Below are 22,468 nucleotides of genomic sequence, written 5' to 3' on the forward strand. Positions count from 1 at the left end.
TATAAAATTAAATGTCTAAGATTTTTATTAAAATATGAGCTCATTGAGGCCAGATATCCTTGATCCTTGATTTGAAACCATTAGCCCAGACTTTCACACAATTATTGCATTTGTATCTTATCACGTGTCTTAACGTTTCCAACACCTTAATATCTTTCAATCGGATTCCATAACACCATTCAGATAGTAAATACAATTCGTTTAAGTACAATCGTTAGACTGAAGTTTATGAAAAGCATTATTGTTTTTTTTTACGCCCAACTATTGATATATTTAATTTTCAAAAAGAGATATAATTGAATTAAGCCTTCGTCACAATTACGTAATAAATTATACTAACAGCTAAAAGGAATGTAACTTATCCCATACGATATGCGTTAGTCCTGGTCACAGTCTGTCGTGTTTAGTGAGAGGTAAGGGTTGTGTCGGAGAAGGATACAGAGGTTCTCCTAGCGAAGGCGGAGGTGAGAACATGGACGGATCACCCCTCAGCACGTTCAGCGCCGCCATCTCCCGCCAGGACTCTATGGACGCTCTGACGTCAGCCTGTGATAACTTGCTGAGTTCTTCGCTCCCTCGGTCCTCGCCGAGGTTTGAGTCTTCGTCGTCCGTCGTCACGTTGATTTCCTCAGACGTTTCCGAAGAAGCGTATCTTCGTTCACCCTCCGTCGCTGTCTGTGGGAACGCTTTGAACGCGCTGTGTTCCCCTCCCATGTGACGGGGCGCCCATGGTGGGGTTAGAGGTGTCTCCGAGGTGGTGGCGCCCTGACGTCCCTGACTGGTGGCGCTGGTGGCTCCCGCTCTCCTAGATTTGAGCAGGTTCATCCTCTGGTGGCGCCTCCACTTGGCTCGTCTGTTGGAAAACCACACCTGTCAGTCAGACAGATTGAATCAGATGTTGTTTTGGTTTGGGCAAACAGTAAATCAGCTGAGTAAATGTAAACGAGCATTGATTAAACTTAGGCTAGTCGTTGTCGTGCATTCCAACTGTGTCGATTGTGTGTTTCATTGATACGACATAGCGCTCACCGAAAGATTGACAATTCAGTGATGACACCTACGAATGGAATAATATAGCATCTTCATGATCTTGCACTCACGCTGTGGGTAGGTATTGACCGTAATTTTGTGTTAAAAAAAGAATATCGCGGGAATATATTAAAATACAATCTCAAATCTAGGGACGGATGTTAAATCATGATAGACATGCTGTTATAAAGCTTTTGAATAAAACCAGATCAAATATCCTTTCGGTGAGCCCTAAGTCTTACTTTTAAGCTAAGCTGGTAGAGCTAATCACGTTAATATTAATTTTTAGTTTAAAATGTTACTCACCTAACAAAGCAGATAAATATACACTTATTATTAGAGATAGAAAGTAAATTAATGTGACCTACTCCAAGACTACCACAATTCCAAAACGCTTCTTTATTTTATTGCACGTAAAACCCACCTTTTCTCCCACAGTTAAGCTGTTTAGAGGCATCACTGACCATTGGTTGATTGCCATCACTTACAAGGCTACATAGATGTCACTTAGATCGTTTTATGACAGCCAATTAAAAATAATTGAGTTGTTTCCCTGTCTACGCTTTACGATTGTTCCATCATAAATTCAATAGCTGAACAAGCCGTAGACAATTAATAAGATACTCTATAACGGGGACTTTTCGTTTTTAAGAATCATAATGTTTTTTTATTTCTAAATTTACCTCGTTTCACTCTAATAAATTAAATGAAACGAAAAGTCTTTACTCTTAAATACATGATAAGCATTTAAACGGGGAACTATTAACCGACAGTTTTAATTAAAATGCCTTACCCATAAAGCGGTAACTAGTTTTGTTACAATAGTTACAGTAAACATTATAAAGCGTTTTGTGGTAACTGCAGTAAGTGGAACTGCAATAAATTAAACCTAATTACCTGTTATTTCATATATAAAAAGACACTGAAACATTGTATGTATAAATATTTTTCTTGTTACGGTATCGGTTTATATAGTAAATACTTTTCATGACAAGAGAACCATTGATGCACGTTAACTTAAATTACATTGAAATGAAACGATTGATATAAGTCTTATGTCAACAATAGAAGCCCTTTAGTGATGTAAGATTAAAAAGAATGTGAATTAGCCTGGCCAATTACCATTGTGCCAGGACAATGCGTTTTAGGGAGGCAATCTGGTTAGTGAGGAGTTATTGTAGTTCTTGATGCAATTAGTGTGGTTTTATTTTTGGTTTGGGTAATGTTGATCTTTTAGTTTTGAGAGGTGGTGGATATAAAAAACTTGGGGGGGATTGGTGAAGTAGCAGTGGACGAAACTGCTGCAGTGAGTTTCTGAGGTTCGGGTTTGGTCAATGTATCTCAGGCCGAGTTGGTTGAAGAAGTCACGGAATGGTGAGTGGAAATGGGGTAGGCTTTTCTAATCTTGACCCAGGAAGATTTAAGGCTGTCGCTTTTTTTGGAGGCTTCGAAATAAATATTTAGGGTCTGGGCTGTTAAGAGGAGCGGAGATAACAATTTTAACTTCTATACAAGGTAACCCCTAGTTTACCTCACCTGGACTCTGGCCTCGCTGAGGCTGGTCTTGGCCGCCAGTCGCTCTCTCGTCGACACACAAGGGTAGTGACTCTTGTCAAACTCTTTCTCCAGTTCGTCCAGCTGGTCAGGGGAGAAGGTTGTGCGATTCCTCCGGAACTTTGGCTGTTCTGAGCCATCCGCGCTGCTCGCACTCTCGTCGTCTTTGGCGTCAAGGTCTCCTGCATAGAACAGAACTGGTTACTACAGCAACCAATAAAGTATACCGCTTACTAGCGAACACAAAAGATGCTACTAAATATTGTATCTGGGTGTAATTATTTCCTTACTACTTCTTGGCCCTCCCAATTGACCAGAACTTTCGCACTTCAAACACAGTCAGCCAGTCAGACAGTTTGTGGTCGTGAAGTCACAGATTTTGTTGTACTTGACATGTTTTCAGTATAACAACAGCCAAACATTGTGAACAAACTTAAAATAATGTTTAACTAATAAAAACGTTGTATTACAATTAAAATAGTATTAAAAGTCAAAATGTCTATTTAAAAACGTGTGTTTTTTTATCCATCGAGGAATGTGATTTTAAACGTTGAAGATTATTATATTCTGGTGTGAATAGGTTTTCACTCTGTAATCCAGCTACAGCTGGGCAGAGTTGACTCATAACTCTGAATGTAATCAATCAATAAATGATTTTCAGCTCTGGTAATGATTAATGCTATAATTTCTGTGACCTAAGGTTTCAAACTAGAATTTCCAAAGTATATAGGGATTCCACTCTGTGAATCTTCTAAGAATAAACAAATACGTTTGAAAAATCCTTCCGTCCGTCACAGAGATGTACGAGAACAACTTACAGTACAAATAATTACACACGATACAAGCTGCAAACGCGTGTTCCGTGTCTCGGTAGCCGGAAACTCAGCGCATCCTGCACGCGTCTACCGATCCTATCAGCCGTAACTAAAACACGGTCATACTGTGTCACATTGATGTGTCTACAAGGTGTCACGCTATCGCGGATACCTAAACTCATAAAAATAATGACATAAGATCTTGTCATTCATATCGGCTATTTAACAAATTTAAATATGTCCCCTCAGGTTAGGCCTTCAAATCTGAATGTCGCTGGTTTGATTTCTGTGTTACTGGACACAGACGCCATTTGTCGTTAAGCTAGCCATTTATTGTTCTATCTAGCAAAAGGTTGACGGTAGCAATACCAGCGTTTCGACAGTGCCCTTACAATCAACGTAAAAAATGTAAATACCGTAGATAACACCAAAACAATAAAGACAATATTTATTCGTCGGGGTCTGGTACGGCAGTTGATCTCAGTGTTCTAACCTCACCTACAGCATTCTAAACTCGCCACACCAATGCTGCGACCTCTATAACTAGCCTGAAGTAAACTCTTCCGAGCTAGATTTTATAGTAATAGGAAAACGGGAGTGCCGATGGAGACCTGTGGGGGTGCGTGCGTTTGAAGGGACTTGACCTGGTCTCCATCGGCACTCCCGTTTTGCTAACACTGTAGCATTCTACAATGAGAATGACTATTATGAATGAGTATTAAAAACTACTCACCCATCAGGCGAGGCATGAGGTCGCCCGGACTGCCCGGTGCCCTGAGTTGTTGTGGAGGCGGCGTAGGGGCGGACCACAGCCCTGGAGGTGGCCAGGGGAAGGAGGCGTAAGGGTGGGCGGCTGGAGGGTGGTACAGCCCGTAGCCTGCCGCCCTCGCGAACTCCGCCGCCGCCCTCTCAGCCGCCCTGTTCCGCAGTATGCGGTTGATACTGCTGACGGAGGGCGCTGTGGCATTGGTGCACACTCCTGTAACAACAAACAGTCTGTTTTTAACATTTGTCTAGTTTGATAGAAAATATATACACAGTAACTCGAATATTTTACACTTTAAGGGAATTGTGTTTAACTCACCACCTGATTTTTCGCAATAGTTATCTAGAATGCTTCCTTTATCTTTTTCCAGAGTTTAAATTAAACGTTTCATTTAATAGAATAGGAAAATACACAAGCGGTAATTTTACACTTCGAGAGTGACAAGCCTTTCTTTAGAGCTCTAACAAACAATACGGTAATTAGTTTTTGGGTTCCGCTTAATGTATCACGGTCATTTGAATATTGCCTTAAATCCATCAAAATTCTACTCGCATGGGAAATTTCAACAAACGATTATGTTTGTGAGAACTGGCGTCTAAATTCTAACCTATAAGGCTTGGTTAAAATTTACAGAAAGCGTTTGATTTATTAATTGTAGAAACCATGTTTTAATATCGAGTCGGGCTGATGGATAAATAGCCTCAAGAGTGACCATGCATTATACCGAAGGTGAAATAGTAGTTTACGCAACGATTGCGTAAAGACTATTAACGCGAGTTGCGTACACTACTTTACCTACGACAGTTTTTTTAATTACTAACAATCTGGTTTTTAATTACTAACAATCACTACTCATAACTTCTTAGAAAGGTTATGTTTTCGTTGATTGTCATTGCCACTGAAAGTGATGCAACGACTTATTGTATAATCAGCTGATTTCATGTAATTACGTGTTTGTAAAACTTCGTTAAAATAATACGTTACTATTTTTCAGGCAATAGCTTCTGCTAGCAGCATTCTTACCATAAATACAGTACCAAGTACAATAAATTATGGAAATATTGCATATTTATTTGGACAACTGAATAATATAGTGAAACAGTTAATTTACAGTTAGATCTCAGCATCGAATATGTGGTCCACAACGAGTTGGGTGAAACAATGGTTAAGAGGTTTTCAAAATAAACCAGAAGCACATTTTCATTTATCAATCTAACCTTATTTTGTTTCGTCCATTTAATGAATTGCTGGTATGTAATGTCATACCTTTGTTTCGATTTTGGTGGCAAAAGATTAGCACAAACAGTTTTGTGCTCTCATTTCCATCTCGTCAACTTCACTTTCACTAAAACTGATTTTTTTTATTTAGTTTAATCTACCTTCCTTTAACTACCAACTTAGGTTAAAATTACGCGAGTATCAACAGGAACAAGACGGATCAACAATTAAAATTGTCAACTGATCAGCTGATCAGCTGATTAGTTGACGTTCGAAGCATTACAGTTTTACTTCTTTTCTCTCAATCCTTGAATCTCATTGGTCCGTTACCCGTGTTGTTATGAGAAAAACTATGCTGATATGAAATGAAACTATGCTGTTATGAAAGTAAACAACTGTTAAGTGAAACTTTTCAATTCTAAGAACTTAACTGAAATGGCTACTTTAAAAAACGGTCGTAGGTAAAAGCTTTTAATTGTTTTAGTAATTTTCAAAAAGTCTACAATAATTAACACATTCTATTTTTAATACGGTTACACTGTACACGAATCTCGAAGTTAAAAATATTATTTTGGAGTCACCAACAACCAAACTATGTACTTAATTTTTACCTTTTCCAACTGACTGAATAGGAACAATGACACTTTCAACAATAACCGTTTTAACCGTTGGTTGTTGCAGATCTAGTGTGTTATTTCGGCGCCTGCAGTCGTAGACGGCGCCTATTTTAGGAGGGCTTGCTGTAAACCTGATTACACCTGTTGAAACAGATAACTACTGTTTACTGGGCCATTATCTTGTTAGTTAATTGTGTGCAGATAAAGAATGTGTACAACATTTTACTTTACTACTGTCGTGTTTTTACGTGATGTTGTTTTTGTTCAGTTTGGATAATGGTGTTTCTATTTGCGTCGAGAATCGATCCTTGAGATAGTTAATTGGTTGTTTTGTTTTATCATATCTTCGCTCTAAAATAAAGGGGGTTCTAATGTGTTTTTCAGCCAATAACATAGTTTAGTTTAAGCTAACACTAGAGTGTTGAGAAACAAATTAGGCTATTTGGTGTTTTTACTGGTAGGAAAATATTTTAGTCCCCTCGAGTTTGTATTTGGCTTCTAATATAAGTTATATGATGTAAAGTTATAAACAAAAGGTAAACCGAACAAATTTAAATTAGAGCTTAGAATTGTTGTAAAAAAACTATTTATTTATTTTCTCTAGGAATATTATATTGTTGTCTGACAGTTATTATCACCTAGTAAAGTATGGAATTTCATGTTTGTTTTTAGGGTAGGACAAAAATGCTAGAGTAAATCCACGACATAATTACGAGTATTTTTCGCACTTTTCCTCACTAAAAATGTCGTTGTCAACTCATGTCATTAAAATTCATTGACCGTTATAAGGATAACTCGATAAAACTGATAGTTCCAAATAAATGCCAATTTGATCTAAAAACGTTCAATTGTCTTACACAAACGATAACTACTAACACATTTTACGAAGCTGCTGAGCCCAGGATTGAACAATTGTTATAGGAAAAATACATACACCTGGTGTTAGTCAACCAAAACATTTTACTAAGTTTTACAGAAATCATTTCATTAGAAATCATCTCAGAGAAGGTATAAAAGGTAAGTTGAAACAATGCACATCACAACAATATGACTTGCTCTGACGAATGAATGAGTCTGTAACTCACTATTGTAACTGGTTACACCTTCACTCATTTCCGTTCTTTTGTTTATGTTTTAGTCTCGACGGTTTCTGGGTGGGCATTGTTAAGCTGCCTATAAAAGTATAAACACTCAAAGTGGGTTTAAATTAGACACCTTTCTACGTACTTCGGAAATATGTACTTTCCATAAGTAGTTAAAAAGAAAGTAAGGATTTGAAAATAAAATATTTCTCCGGAAAAATCAACAATTGTTTGATTACGATATTGGGTTAATTTATAGTTATTTAATTTTCTTATAACTGTACTTTCATCAAGTACTTGTACTTTCTTTACTAACACCAATATAACTCAATAATCTAATACTGATATATGAATTATTTTTACATATTAAAACTCTCTAACTAATTTTTTTTTTCAAAATACACGAAAACAATCTAAAAAAAAACACAATTTGGTTATAAAAAAACATGTAGCACGTTAGTTTATTTTACAATAAAACCTAGTTTAACAATGTATCAATTTTTACTTAACTTATCCAGCTGATTGTATGCATGTAGTCACTTAGACAAATAATTGTCTGTGACTAGGTTGTATCACAGACAACAGGCTATTAATTATTGGTTCTATAGTCTGTGGTTGTACGCTAATCCCCACCAGTGTGAGCCATATTGTGGTGAGGATAGGTGATTCAAATAGTTTTTAGTTATTTAGATTATTCAATTGTTTAGTATATGAACCCTCGTAAGTCATTTCCCGTAAAAAATATATTAATTTGGCAAAAATGTATGTTATCATACATACATGTAAAACGTATACAGTAAATAATAAAATGTAGCCTACTGTTAGATTATGGTTTATTGGTGAAAATAAAACTTATTATTAAGTAAAATACGATGTATATGTAGTTTTCATGTACAAAAGTACAAATTTTGCGTTGTTAATCCTCACGAGTTACTAACCTTTATTTTGAATTAGAATTAGTTTAAAATAAAAAGCTAGGGACCGAGCCATGGCTCGGTGTAGTTCATTTATATTTTAAAAACATTATAAAGGAAACTCGCGTTTTTTACAACTAATTTTGTCTTTTATTATTTAAGTTTCAGTTGAATTTCAATTTATTATGATGGAAATGTACAACACATTAATTTAATATTCGGTGGTAAAAGTCACTCGTTTGTTGTAGACTAATAGCCTATACTTGCATAAACATTGTTTTGACAGTTTGTTTAAATGAAAACAACTGATTGAATATTTTTGTTTAGATTCTAATCTACAAAAATAAAATATTATATTATTAAATATTTAATTCACTGTTAAATCCAAAGTTTGCTAAAAATTGCTTAGTAGTACGGGGATTAAGTTTTGGTAGGAGAGAGCTAAGTAAAATAATCCGTATTTGATCGAAATTACTTTCACCTAAACCGAGTAATCTTTGCTAGAAATAGTAACAACTGATGTCTTTCCCTTGTACTGTATTTAGTAATTTGCTAGTAGATTGTGGATGGCTTGTTATAAACACATACTATAGGTCTTTTGATGAATTTTCCTAGTTATTTTGTTCAACCAACATGGTAGCTTGGCAACCCATAAGACCAATGTTAAAAATATTTGAATTTCAATTAATTTTTTTCATATTAGATTTTGTTGGCAGTTTAAACTGCGGTTAACACATTTTAGGCCAGAAATAAATTACAAAATATGAAGGAAATCGTCGAATCTGTTTACAAGATTGTTGTGTAAGCGTACATTCAACAATTAAACATTGCTTATACAGTATAAGAGTATAATAATAGGAAATATATATAATCTTCAGATAAATCTATGGATCGGTTGATACTGGAAAGATAACAACTCTCAAAATACCGGATAGAAAGAGTATATCTGTACTCATTAGCAATTCTAAAACGATATTTTTATCAGCGTTATTACAAATTAAACGTTTCACACTGTTATAACATTCGGCTGATCACTTGTATAGAATAAAAGACTCAAGTTGACAGATCTTCAAACTGGCGTCTACATATTTGCCTACTCACTTACATATTCTGTTTGACCAGACAAGAATACGTGTTTGGAAACAAAACTTTTACATTATTTACAAGTTCAACGAGTCTAATGGTAATGTGTACAGAGCGATCTAAGTGAATGGATCGTACCTACTTTGCTAAGTAAATAATGTATTCGACTGGCGTCGTTCAATACACTGTGTAAACGTATTTTAGAAAACACGGAAATCTTCCTATCATCTGTTTGAACAAGAAATATTCTTTATACAGTATAAAGGATAGCACTATGTTCAAGATGAAAATTAGTGTATGATTCCAATAATGTGATAAAAATTTAAATGTGTTATTTGTTAAGATTTAAAAATTATTATGCACCAAGATTTAAAAATAAAACATCCACAATTAATAAAAAGTCACAGATCTTTGGGGACATTTTTGATGTATCAGATCAATTTCCCACAAATGTACTTCATTTTATCACCAATTTATCTGTAAATGTTTAAACTAAAGGTTTTCTTGGTTTTCAATATCCAACAACGATGGGGTATTTTTTGTTTGTTTACATATTTTGTCATATTAAAACAGATGTATTTCGAAGGACTTCATAAAGAGGAGAACAAAGGGCATTGACTTAATTTAACCATGTTCCGACTTTTGAATAACTTAAAATAGATTTAACACTCTTTTTAAAATTAGTGCATTTTATAGGTCATTTTATTACAACTGATAGGATTATAAATTTACAATGCTCACACACCTATGTGGGTATTTTAAGGAGAAGATGAGTGAACTATGAGTGTGGAATGAAATAAAAACGTAGTTACTGACTAAAATTAAAAGCCAAATAATCAAGGACAGCTGGGTCCAAATCAAATTATGGGTCATCATAATTATCAAATTATTATATTTTTTATGAAAAATATTTTTTTCAGTTTTGTACGCTGAAGACGTTTTGTATATAAATGTTTTCCATTTTTTCGTCATATTCATCACTTAAATTTGGTCCTCGAAAAGGCTGATTACCTGAAAACTGACTGTTTACGAAATCAAAAGGTTACACATGAGTGAATCGTGACCTAGGGAGATTGCGGCGTTAAACGAGAGATTGATTGATTGATTTCCAGATCGGTCATCGGAACACAGCAATCATCGGCCAATAAACTTGTTCACACGTTGACTCGGTAATCTTTCCGTTCTGGTTCAACACCCACCTTCCAACACCGCTAACTTGTTTGTGGGGAGAATCGGTTACATTTCAAATTTATAGGTCACTTTATCTTCTACGGTATTTTTCAATTATATTGTTTTAATAATCATATATCCAGTACTAATCATATTGTTCAACTTTATGTTTTCTTCTTTGTCAATAAAATGGATGAAATATATAAATATTTATCCATGTCGATGAGAACGTGTCTCTAAACAAGACAGTGTGGCAAATTATTTAGCTTTTCTCCATACTTTTTAAGCTGAATGTGAACGGAGGGTGAGTGTAGATCAGAGTGAATGATATGTGTAGACTAATATAAGCAGTTTCTTTAGCCAGGGTAATCTATTAAAACTCTCAATGTATAAGTGCAGCTATAAGTCCAGTTTCTAACCATCAAAAATCAACTGATATGTTTTGTGATGATGTGCGATATATCTGTTTTCGTAATGTATTTAGTTATACTAGTGTCCCTGTTGCTCGAATTCGAGCAATTTGCTAAGTATTACAGGCGTTATTTTAAATAACAATTATTATGTCTGATGACTTAATTAGATTCGACTCAAAGATTATGGAAATACTCTAGATGTACATAACAGATCGAAAAAATCAACATTTCTTGTAAATACCTTACCATTTTTCAAAAGCTGATCTCGTGTTTTAATGTTTTCTAAAAATAGCTTTAATCATAGCCGCATTAGGGTGTCCACAATAACGATTATAAATTCTAAAAGAATAACCATTATTTCTATATCTTCTCCAAGGTTGTGTTCTATGACTTTCCTATGTTTCCATAGTTTGCAAACCGGCTCTTTCAATGATTACTAAGAAATGTAGCACAGTGTTAATTCAGTTTTCTTTTTAGTATATCAATTTATCCAGGCTCTCTCGCTTTTTCCATTGTAATATTTACGCCAACCCATATTCAAATAGTAAAGATTTCATTTCAAGCAAGTCAGTAAATGTTTGTAGCAAACTAACTGTTAAGTTAGCATACTTATTGACTGTTTACAATTAACATATGTTCTTCTTCTCACTTTTAATTTCTGACAACAGCTGGAGTTTCATAACAATGTTTGTTTCCTATGTTAATCTTATGAGAAATACGAAACTTTAAAGGGACTCAGGGCCTCACTATCTAATTATTTTCCTAAAAAGAAAGTTTCCTGCACAACTTCACGTTACGCTCTTTCCAATGACACCAAAAACATGTCAATCGGTTCAGTAGTTTCGGAGGAGTAATTGTCACAAAAATCCGCTTGCGTATTAAATAAGTGTCACAAAAAATCTGCTTGCGTATTAAATAAGTATAGATTTTTGTGGCGCTATGTCTATGGTGGCCGTGACCACTACATACGATTCTCCTACTTCTCCACACCGGGTGACCAAGGCCGCAGCTCTGTGATCATGTCACGCACCCTCCCTCACGTGCCCAGCGCCCAGCAGAAGACAGTCGATTGTTCCACAATAGATGTTGCGATCATTCTCCTCGGCTACGATTGTTTGACGTGGCTCCACAGCGATCACCCAGCGCGAACATCGACTACGGACGTGACGACTAGACAACCAAGTCTATAGAGGTGTCTTTAGATCTGTCTCCTTCAGCAATGAAGTTCGTACTTAGGTATATTTTGGGGTTTGATTTGTGCTCTAAGTGGTTTCAGTCTTTGAGTGCATCTTTATCTCCCTGAGGAATCAAATTTATCGATTTCGGTCTCTGCAGACAAGGTTTGCTCTGCAGAGACCTAATTTCAAAGTATTTTTTCTTCAATGTAATGTTGATATTTCAGAAATATATTTTTTTTTATTTGAAAAAATCTCTTGTTATTAGTTTGTCAGACCATAATTAGCATGATCAGCTAATGCATCATGTTCAAACTTTTAACGACAAAATTTCAACATACGAAAGTAAACGGACCCCCATATGATATGGGTCTCCAGCACAACTACCCCTCCCCTCCCAAGCGAAGGAGCCAATTATGTATCCCATGTTTAATGTATCCTATGTTACCCAGTCATTTAAGGGAGGATTTCCTAAAGTTAACTAAAATATGGCTTGCCTAATATGGCACATAAACGTAATGAATCTAAGAATGGCCTGTCTGTGTGTTAACGTGAAATATGCCCTTGTGCTACGGTTACTTGTTGAACTCTAATCACTGCATCAACAAGTGGCCAGATGTTTGGTGGGTTTCCATATGATTGTTTCTGTTCCCAAGTAGCAGCCTCCAGTCCACAGTCCACAGTCCACTGTCCACAGTGGTCACTATAATGTTCCCACTGTCCATTGTACCTGACCATCACTTGCACAGTCAGACGGACATCTCCCATGACATCTTCTGTCTATTGTCCAACCGTAATCGATTTGATGTCTGGTGCGCGTGACGCGACGGCCCTCGGATTCACTTCACTTCGGTGTGTTTCTTCTGGCGGGCCGCGCTTTTTACACCTACAGCCTGGGAATGTAGTGCCGTTTATAATTGATCGTTCAACTGGCGATTCCGAGTTGGCCAGTGGCCATTGTGCTCTGGACAGCCGTGATGCGTTGTTTTCCCTCCGAGCGGTCAGTAGCGCGGGTGGCTTACTGGATCTACTGTCTGATCGTCAGGTCTTTTAAGATTGTATTCATCTCCCAAGAATAGCTTACTGTCAGAAAATAATTTGATCTTGGCTGAAATTAAAACTCCTAAGAAGGTTATTTTTTACCCTTAAAAAAATCAAGAGACGTCAAAATGAATATATGCCTACACATTTAAAAAAAAAATCCCTAAGATCCAAATAAGCAATGCTGATCTAAATTTCATCGTGGCTAAATAATCATCCAGCCTTATCCAATAAAGACATTTAGAATTTAATAAGAACAACGTATGACATTCTTTAGAATTTAAATTAATGGATAGCCACAGCACCAAGCCCTTCCATTATTAAATCAGGGTTAAAAGCTTCATAGTCAGACCATAGTTAAAGTCTAGACGCAAGATCAAAACATCATAGCTGCATACATCAGCCATTACCCTGCAGGCCGGCAGTCTAATGTCCAATGGGTTGATCACTTAATTGTTGTCGCCTACACAGCACAGCGAGGCTACATGGTTTAATGGCGTTCAGGAATGTCTAATGGCCAACAGACTGTGCCCCAAGCCCCGCTAATTCGATTAGTACTTTTACCGCTTCATTATCTGCGTCTCTTGCATAAATATATGTTAATTAATTATCCACTTAGGCTGATAGTGGCATTAAAACTTTACACTGCGTGGCTGGCTCGGATTTAGTGGTTATTAAAGCGGTTTTATAGTTTTCCTAGTTCAGATTTGTGACAGGACGTATACCGTTGGATTTGTTTGCTGTCTGCTCGTCAGGTCTTTCAAAATTGTATTCATCTCCCAAGAATTATGAGTAATTTTTAATTATGCTTTTAATAAGTAATTATGCTAATTTACTGTTTGGTTAACTTTAGATAATATTTCAAAGGGTGATAGTTATGCCCATATATTTTCCTTGGTCTGATTGGTATTGATGGGAAAGTAATTGCGTTGCAAAGAGGGGTGATCTCGTTGTATTCCGAAAGGTAATAAATTTGTGACAGGACGTATACCGTTGGATTTGTTTGCTGTCTGCTCGTCAGGTCTTTCAAAATTTTATTCATCTCCCAAGAATTATGAGTAATTTTGTAATTATTCTTTTAACAAGCAAATATGCTAATTTACTGTTTGGTTAACTTTAGATAATATTTCAAAGGGTGATAGTTATGCCCATATATTTTCCTTGGTCTGATTGGTATTGATGGGAAAGTAATTGCGTTGCAAAGAGGGGTGGTCACGTTGTATTCCGAAACGTACTAAATCGCTCAAGTCAAGAAAAATTATTCATCTATCGTATATATTTGTTTACCAATTAAACTTGAATTATAGAAAAGAATACTAAATATGTCATGCAAGATGGATCAGCTAAAGACAATGTCAAATAATTTATATATCCTGAAATGCTTGTTGTGATAATTTACAAACAGTTAAACTATTACAACAAAATACAACTAACTATTCATAGATAACTTCTGCTAGTCATCAAAGGTGGAATGGCATTATAACAATATGATTCTCACACTCTGGAGTTTTAATGTTAGCTGTTAACGGGCATTAGAAAATAAAGTTTTATGTTAAACTGCTCTGACGCCTACGGTTTTGTAACATTCCGCCAAGTAACATTTCGGCCAAACTCAAATTTCTTAGAAAAACAGTAACACTTCGTCCCATTCGCTTTCACAATTGATTTAATAAGCTAATGGAGTAACATTTTGGCCCGATGAAAGATTTACAAGGATTGAGGAACGCAGTTCATGTAGTAAGAGGCTCTTAACCTGTATACTTAGCAACCTACTAACATAACCTTAACATACCTTAACATAACCTAACCTCTGACCTGATTTCTAACCTAACCTAACCTTTCTTAAACTGACCTAACCTAACCTAAGAATGTTTGTGGTAAGTCAATTTTAAATCTAATGCCATTTTAGCGAATTTTCCTACAGGGAAGTAGCTATGACCGTAGGTGGCACGGTAAGACCTAGGCCCGGGACCGATTTGCTTTTTCATTTTGATGTCCCCAGAGGCCAAAACACCATTAACAACCGCCCTAGTTCATTGTATATATTTTACCTTAATCCTTTCACGCAAGGATATAGAGAACACATAAAAAGTTTTCTCCGTTCTGTGACTTAACGAGGTTCCTATTATAACATTTATGGAGGCTTGAATAACCGTTGTGCCATTTAACTACCATTGTGACTACAACTACAACTTAACTAACGTATCACAACAAGGCTCTGATTGTCTGTGGCTCTGTTTTCTCCACCGCTGCCGCAACTGCGGTTGGATGGTAGCCAACGTTTCGAACATTTATCACCGTACTTTCTCAAGGCACTCGTGATTATGCAGAAGGCCGGTAATGAAGTTATAAGCGCTAATCACCGGCTAAGTGAGGGGAGAACTGTCGTTACATGTCGCTATATAGTGCTACACTGCTACACTACTACTATCCACGCGTGTCCCTAGATACAGGAATAATTATAGGCCTACAGCGAACAGCGGTCGACGGCGCAGTTACTGATACTGTACTCGTGTGGAATTGATGGAAACGCAAAGATGAAGGTTTGATTCTAGTTTTGACACAAATTAGGGTCCATTTTTAAAAGTTAAACTAAATCGAAAGTCTTGGTTACGTCAAGCAAAAAGGAGTTCATAATAATTATGCACAAGCTCCTCCGGGCCTCGTTCTAACATCTACCTGTTTATAAATGGCTTTATTACCTATCAATACAAGGCTTGTGCCTACAAAACACTCTTTGTAATCTCTAAGGAATTTAACAAGCGTCTGCGTCCAGGCTGGTGATTGAGCGTTTAAATCACCAAAAAAAAAAAAAGCGGTTTGACGGCTTATTTTTTCTAAACCGTTTCAAAGAATAATTTTTAAAAGAAGATTATTTTTTACTAGAAATTATATTGGGTAATCTTTACATGACGATGAGCGGACTAAAATAAAATATAACTTGGTCATCTGACTACATGTCATTAATTTTCAAATGTTACAAGCCTAATTGTTTATCAGTGTAGAACCATTTCCTCTTACATATTCAGCTATTTGAAAAATCACAGGTGCAGAATAAATGTTAGTGTTAAAATGAATATTCTGGCTCAGCTAAACATTTGTACACTGTGTTATAACAAATAAATAAAACTACACCTTATTGGTTAGATATAACGGGTCCTAACCTAATGTTTAGACGTAGCTAGATGCTACACGAGTTTTGGCATTAAGTTGAGATCTTTATTAGATATTTTTAAGAATTAAGTAAGTGGTACTTACAACTATTGCCTATTTTATATTAATTTTTATTTTCTAAATCACTTTCAAAATCGAAATCTTTTAATCCTCGAAATTGTCTATAATCCGTTATCAAATCTGACGACAACAAATTTTTATCTGAAATGAAACGCTTTTAAACCTTGTGGGAGTCGATGGGCCATTAATGAACGAATATGGTTCGAATATATCGAACTGATATGACAGAATAATTTGCAGAATTATGGCCATTATTAAAAAGATTAAGTTTAAAATACCTCTAGCACAGGTTAAATCAGTCTTTTACTATTCCTTGACGGCGTTGCAGCTCAAAAACAACTTCACAACTCGCCTATAAGAAACCGATCCCGGTTTATTTCAGTGAGCCTATAACTCAACAGATTGCCGAGCTAATGAGCGAAACTTATCTTCGATCAACTCAGAACGTAATCGGAAAGGATGACTGCCAATCGATTCAAATTCCTTTTTTCAAATTAAGCCCCGAAGCTCAATGGTGCGCACCTTGCAGTTTTTGGGACCCATAGATTATAGGGCAGTTTCATCTGAGGACAGCAACCCGGGGAAAAACTGGCAGATGGATCTAGATCGTAAATCGAAATGCGGAGTCGAGATGGACAGATAACGCTTGGAAGAGTAGACGAGTATAATTATAGTTGGTGTGAAGAGGTCCAAGGTAGTTCAGTGGGTGACAGCTTCATTAGGATGTTGACGAAGAAGGAGGTTCTTGTTAAAAGTGTTTCATTTTGGGGTCGGTTTCAGGGTTAGGGTTACGTGGTAAAAATCATTCATTGGGATGCATGATGGATGCGAAAGGAGTTCTCCAATGGAGAATTTTCCTTGCATATGTGTCATTATTGCAATAGACAGAAAAATCACCAGACCAGCCACGGAAGATAGCCGCAATAAGTAGGCCTAATGGTACTAATGTATTGACACACATGTACATTTATGATCTACGGTAAACAGTTGGGTTAGTTACATCCTCTGCATACACAATCCTATCTAAGCCTTTCCTATTAGCCTTAAAACAAAAAAATATGGGAAACTTATGCGAGAATATCTTGTCTCTTAAAAATCCGTACCTGATTTTAAGAAGTTACTTTACCTTATTTGGAATGATATTTTATTATTTATGTCTCTTTAAGATCTACATACTGTTGAAAACACAGTTTCTTTATACTACGCTTTAAAGTAAGAGTACCAAGCGGTTACATTTTTTTTCTATCTCATTAACTTATATCGACTGCAAAGCGAGTCTTTAGATACATTCGTGTCAAACCGTTACGATTTTACAGAGGTTGTAGAGGTTTTATGAACAATATAGATTATGAGTATTTACTCACCTTCTGAGATAAGTCTCTCGCGTATCTCCCAGGCGAAGATGGTTGGATTCTCCCTCTTGTACTGCTCTATCTTGGACACTACGGCGGGTGTGGCTACCTTGGGCTTGCTGCCTCCGATCAGACCCGGGGGGCGAAGTGTGCCTGTACAACAAGAATATGTTAAATCTTTTGTCATTTAACAATTATAATTTCATATTTGACATTTGGTTTCTAAAAAATTGTCTAGTAGTTGGATCCTTCTCTTTGATAGTTAAAAAGAAAATGGCTTTTCTGTAATTGGAGGTCTGGGTACGAATCTTGTAAATAACTAATGGAGATAAGAGTCTCCATCAGTGGCAGCCATATTGGAGCTTAGTCCCATAAGATCAGTGTTAAATTTGACAGAAAATGCCATCATTTGAAGCAGTATGCCGGTGTTATTTATAGAGTTACTAGCTGACCCGGCGAACTTCGTATCGCCTAAGTTATAGGTTTAACCTAAGACAGACCGATGGAAAGAAAGTACCGTTACGTTTAATTTTCAAGATGATCTCGTTCGCATCGCTCAATCACGTCCTGGTTGAAGTTCGTTCGCTACGCTCACTCACCTTTGGGTTGGAGTTCGTTCGCTACGCTCACTCACCTTTAGGTTGGAGCTCGTTCGCTGCGCTCACTTGCCTTCAGGTTAGCTCGTTCGCTACGCTAACTCGCCTCCAGGTTGAAGTTCGTTCGCTACGCTCACTCACCTTTTGGTTGCAAATTAGCTGTTGTCATAAATGTAAAAGAAATCATAGTGCTGCACCCTGTTGGTAATCCATGTAACTTTAATGTTATTGAACATCATAGAACAGAACCAACTTGTTTAATTGAAACAGCTGTTAAGATTCATTAATTCCATTTCTCATAAGGTTAACATGGGAAACTCCAGAGCCACTGGGGCGGAGCCCTTTTAAGAATTTCGAAACGGGAAATAGTTTACGTCCGATTCGCATACCTACAGAATTTACACACCAAATTTCATAACGATCGGAGAAGTCGTTCCGGAGGAGTTTGCAGACAAACACTGTGACACGAGAATTTTATATATTAGATAGATAGTTTTGAAAATGTAAAAGGCTTAATTAATGATCATTAACTAAATAACTTAACTGAATAACTTAATCGTTATTAAGTGGAGGAAAAATTACAAAACTAAAAACCTTACTCCCTAGAGGACCACTAAACCTTAATTTTAACACCTAAATCATTATTTTATCACAACAGGTTTTTTATAAATTCTGTTACAAATTTAATACTGCTCTTATAGGACTAAAATCGAATATGGCTACCACTGACGAAGACTCTTAAGCATTGAGATAATGATACGATCTGATGCTTTGGGGCAAGACTCCAATGCAATACTTGGAGCCCATCAAGAAATAAATGTCTCTTAAGCGAGGAAACCTATCTGGATTTGTTATATTCCTATGTAGAATAGTCATACAATATATTTATTATGTTATCTATGGATTAGTTGATAAACTCTTGGGATGACAGTTATCGATCGAAACTCGTGTACATGTATTTGTATCAGCCAAATTGAGCCAAATTATAAAAAAAAAAAATTTATTATTATAATAATTATTATATTATAATTATAATAATAATTATTATTATAAATTATTATTATAATTTAAAAAAAATTATGCCAAATTATTTTAACAATTTTGTCAAAGAAAGGCTCACATGAGTCAACAAAGTATTACCACTGAACAATTAGCAAGCCCCTGTCAGTGTCTAACTTTGCGCTACGTAGATAATTTTTCTATTTAAAAATAATTCTCCTTCATTGGCATTTTGTTAATATAGACAATTTGATAAAATAAAGGATGAAATTATTATTTCCTTAGTTAAACCATGCCAATTAAGTTATTTGGTTACAATGATACACAACACACGTTGATACGTTTCATTAATCTTTTAGAAGTTATTTCAATTTAAACATGATCAAAAATACAAGAGTGATTCTCCACTCGATTTCCAGTAACATGAATAGTATTCCTTTTCAAAGCGCCTGCGGTCACTCACTGTCCAACTGACAATGTATTCCTCAGTCACGAGACCAGCACGACAAGTGTGGCCGCAGGCAACGCGGTTGAAATCAATTATGAGACGACAAATTATGGAGACGATCCCGAGTGTACAATGAAACGCCATCTGTCCACTGTCCACCCCGGTGAAGGGCGGGTCAAACCCGCACGAAACGTCGTCCACGGTACTCGAGCTCAATAATGCAACAAGAAAATGTAGTTCGTGCGCGTAACATGGACCAGCTGGATTTGCAACTTTTATACTGTTTACGCCTGATTGCGGGCTGCATGACTCAATTATTGGTATTACGAGTTTTGCGGACAGTCGGGCTGCATGCCAAACTGCCTAATTTAAAGTTCGCGTGGAGTCGTTTGACCTCGTTAAAGTAGGTCTGCATACAGATGTTCTTTTGTCGGTTGTTACTTTGGTTTGGTGGTTAATAAGTCATTAAAAAGAAGAAACAGTGAAGGAACAACGATAATAATATGAAAGTGGAATAGTGATTACAACAGATTATTTGTTTACACAACGTCGGTTTGACTATTCTTTTTTCAAATCCTGGTGTGGAATGAACTGCAGGTGCCCAAACCTGAATGCCCAACTAAATGCATGTAAACGGCTTTCTGCTAATAGTACATAGGACAAGAAATGCCTAGGAAACGTTACAATAATACAGTTACTAACTTTGGTGAAACGAATATTTCTCGAATGTTAAAGATATAAAAATTACTTGTGTTAACAATTGCCTATAAACTATTACGGCAAAATATGGCATACCATAGATTGATCAATCTCTCCTGAGTAATCGCGTTGGAAGAACGGTTTTGTGTCATAAAATTGTATAAATACTATCAGATCAAATTGGAGGGTAAGAATAACTGTGCTTTTACAGTGTATATTCTCACTACTCACTAAAATGATCATTTAAAACTAAGCTGACATATAGTTAATCAATTTATGGTTGAAGACGAATTTCAAACTACGTCTCTTCTCTACCAGACATATTAAGCGTGCGTTAGGATGTACAGTATTCATTTACATCTGTTTAAAACAATCCATAATTTTCAACCAACAAAAAAGATATCTATGGATAACTATTTCTTTTACAGTTAGCAATATTCTTGCAGGTGTTATAGTCAAATTAATTCTAGGCCATAAAACTAAGCTTCAAATAAGAGAACAGATTCAGTCGACGCTTCCAGAATAACACGAAGAAGAAACACGCTTTCAAACATGAACACAAGTGTTATAAATAGGTTGACAAATCTACATTTACACTTTTTTAAATAAACCAATTACTTACTGTGTATCGAGACAATTGTTTAGTTACTTAAGAAATTCCTAGGAATCCAATGAGATTCTGAATGATTCACTATACCTCCATGTAATCCATAGAACGATCACAAAGGATAGATGCATAGTTCAATGATCATAGGAAGTGTAATTTTCAATTTAATGAATGAAATTTTTACCTTCTAACAAAGCAAATTTACAAATAAATTCAAAGTGTTAGGTTTGAGGAATCGTAACTGCTTTCCCTTCAAGTTTGATATTATTTTATACAAAAAGCTTCATATACTAAAATGACCTGATGATTTGCAGGTCGATATAAGTCGTCGCAGTTCAAAGCCAGTGACAACACTGAGCGCGTGAAATGCCAGAAGCGTGCACTGGCATGGTTTATGGCATGTTATGGCATTGTTGGCATGATTCTAGCACCTCGCCCATTGTCCGTCGTCATGGCGTCGTGTTACGCAGTACGACGCAAGTTTGACCAGTCTAATTCGATATTCACTTCCCTGAGTCACGCAGGAGGGTGGCGGCCATTTTTAATTTGATGTCACGCACAGAAGGGCTGCGTAATTGTGGTTGTGGGTTTGTAATGATGGTCAGAAAGGGTTGGAAGAAGTTTTTTGTGATTTGTTCAAAATTAGTCACAAAATTTGTATTTTGAAGAACTACGTGGCATTGTTTCGGTTGTGGGACAGTTTGTATTTTTTATGTATTGTTCAAACATACACTATATGAAAATACAATTGATATATATTGCATTTGTGTGTTTTATATACGAGCGCCTCCATTTGATTGTCTCATACTTTGGGAAATCTTTTGAAGTATCTGGAAAGGTGTTTGTTTCATTACAAATCGTATAATCGCTCAGGATTAGTTTGATCCACAAAATATTGTTCTCACACTGTTTATATTGTTATTACTGCTGTTTTCAACTGCAGATTAACATAAATTATAATGGAAAAACTTAACTGTGTTTTTTTAGATATTGTCGGTATACTCTATTGAACGATACGACCGGAACCGGTAAAGTTGTATATTTAAAGCCATTGTTTAAAGCCATCTTGTTTAAGTAGGAAGAGAAAATTTATAATCCCACAGTGCCCTGGGTATTTAAACTACAATAACTTTTGTATCTGGAAAAAATATTTTAGTATGATAAATTACTCTTTAGCAGCTGTTTGAAATTAATCCAAGATGGCCGCTACTCTCCAAGGTAATCACTGCATTGCTATCTATCTCAGACTGTAGGTGTAACGATTGTCTACAACGGAGTGGTTACAGCGCTCACCTTCAAATATGTATGTTGTTGGTTCAACACAAGCGGGTGGATGTTTCGTAGAGATTCCATACATTTTCCCAGATGATGTGATAGTGATCTAAGTAGCTTAGTGTTATCAGGTTTATCATGCCTCTCTTCCAAGGTCACGTGATGTATGGATTGATACTGTGGGGGCATTCCCCTGCTACAAGGATGTTCTCTTAGCTTTAAAGAGATGGCACTCAGAGTCATCACATCATTTGGGTATTATGAGCATTGCCGGCCTATCTTTAGGGAACTGAAAGATCCTCACAGTGTACAGTCAGATGTTTACAACATACTCACACTTCCGCGCTGTCGACTCGAGAACGGACCTTGAGGGTCCTACCCTAG

At 36.2% G+C, this 22,468-nt stretch overlaps 1 protein-coding gene across 1 annotated transcript; it reads right to left on the bottom strand.

Moving 5' to 3' along the window:
• Nucleotides 1–264: 264 nt before the first annotated feature.
• Nucleotides 265–22,169, bottom strand: LOC128988431 (paired box protein Pax-6-like). Its single transcript, XM_054409703.1, has 5 exons — nt 22,106–22,169; nt 17,476–17,616; nt 4,132–4,377; nt 2,566–2,765; nt 265–870 (listed from the first exon to the last, which is right to left on the bottom strand). The coding sequence occupies exons 1-5, from the start codon at nt 22,167–22,169 to the stop codon at nt 388–390; spliced, it is 1,134 nt and encodes a 377-aa protein (XP_054265678.1). The 3' UTR covers nt 265–387.
• Between the last annotated feature and the right edge of the window lie 299 nt (nt 22,170–22,468).

This window comes from Macrosteles quadrilineatus, unplaced genomic scaffold (genome assembly GCF_028750875.1).
Source record: "Macrosteles quadrilineatus isolate MER2022 unplaced genomic scaffold, UCM_ALF_1.0 Scaffold_3__2_contigs__length_128488019, whole genome shotgun sequence".
Lineage (NCBI taxonomy): Eukaryota > Metazoa > Arthropoda > Insecta > Hemiptera > Cicadellidae > Macrosteles > Macrosteles quadrilineatus.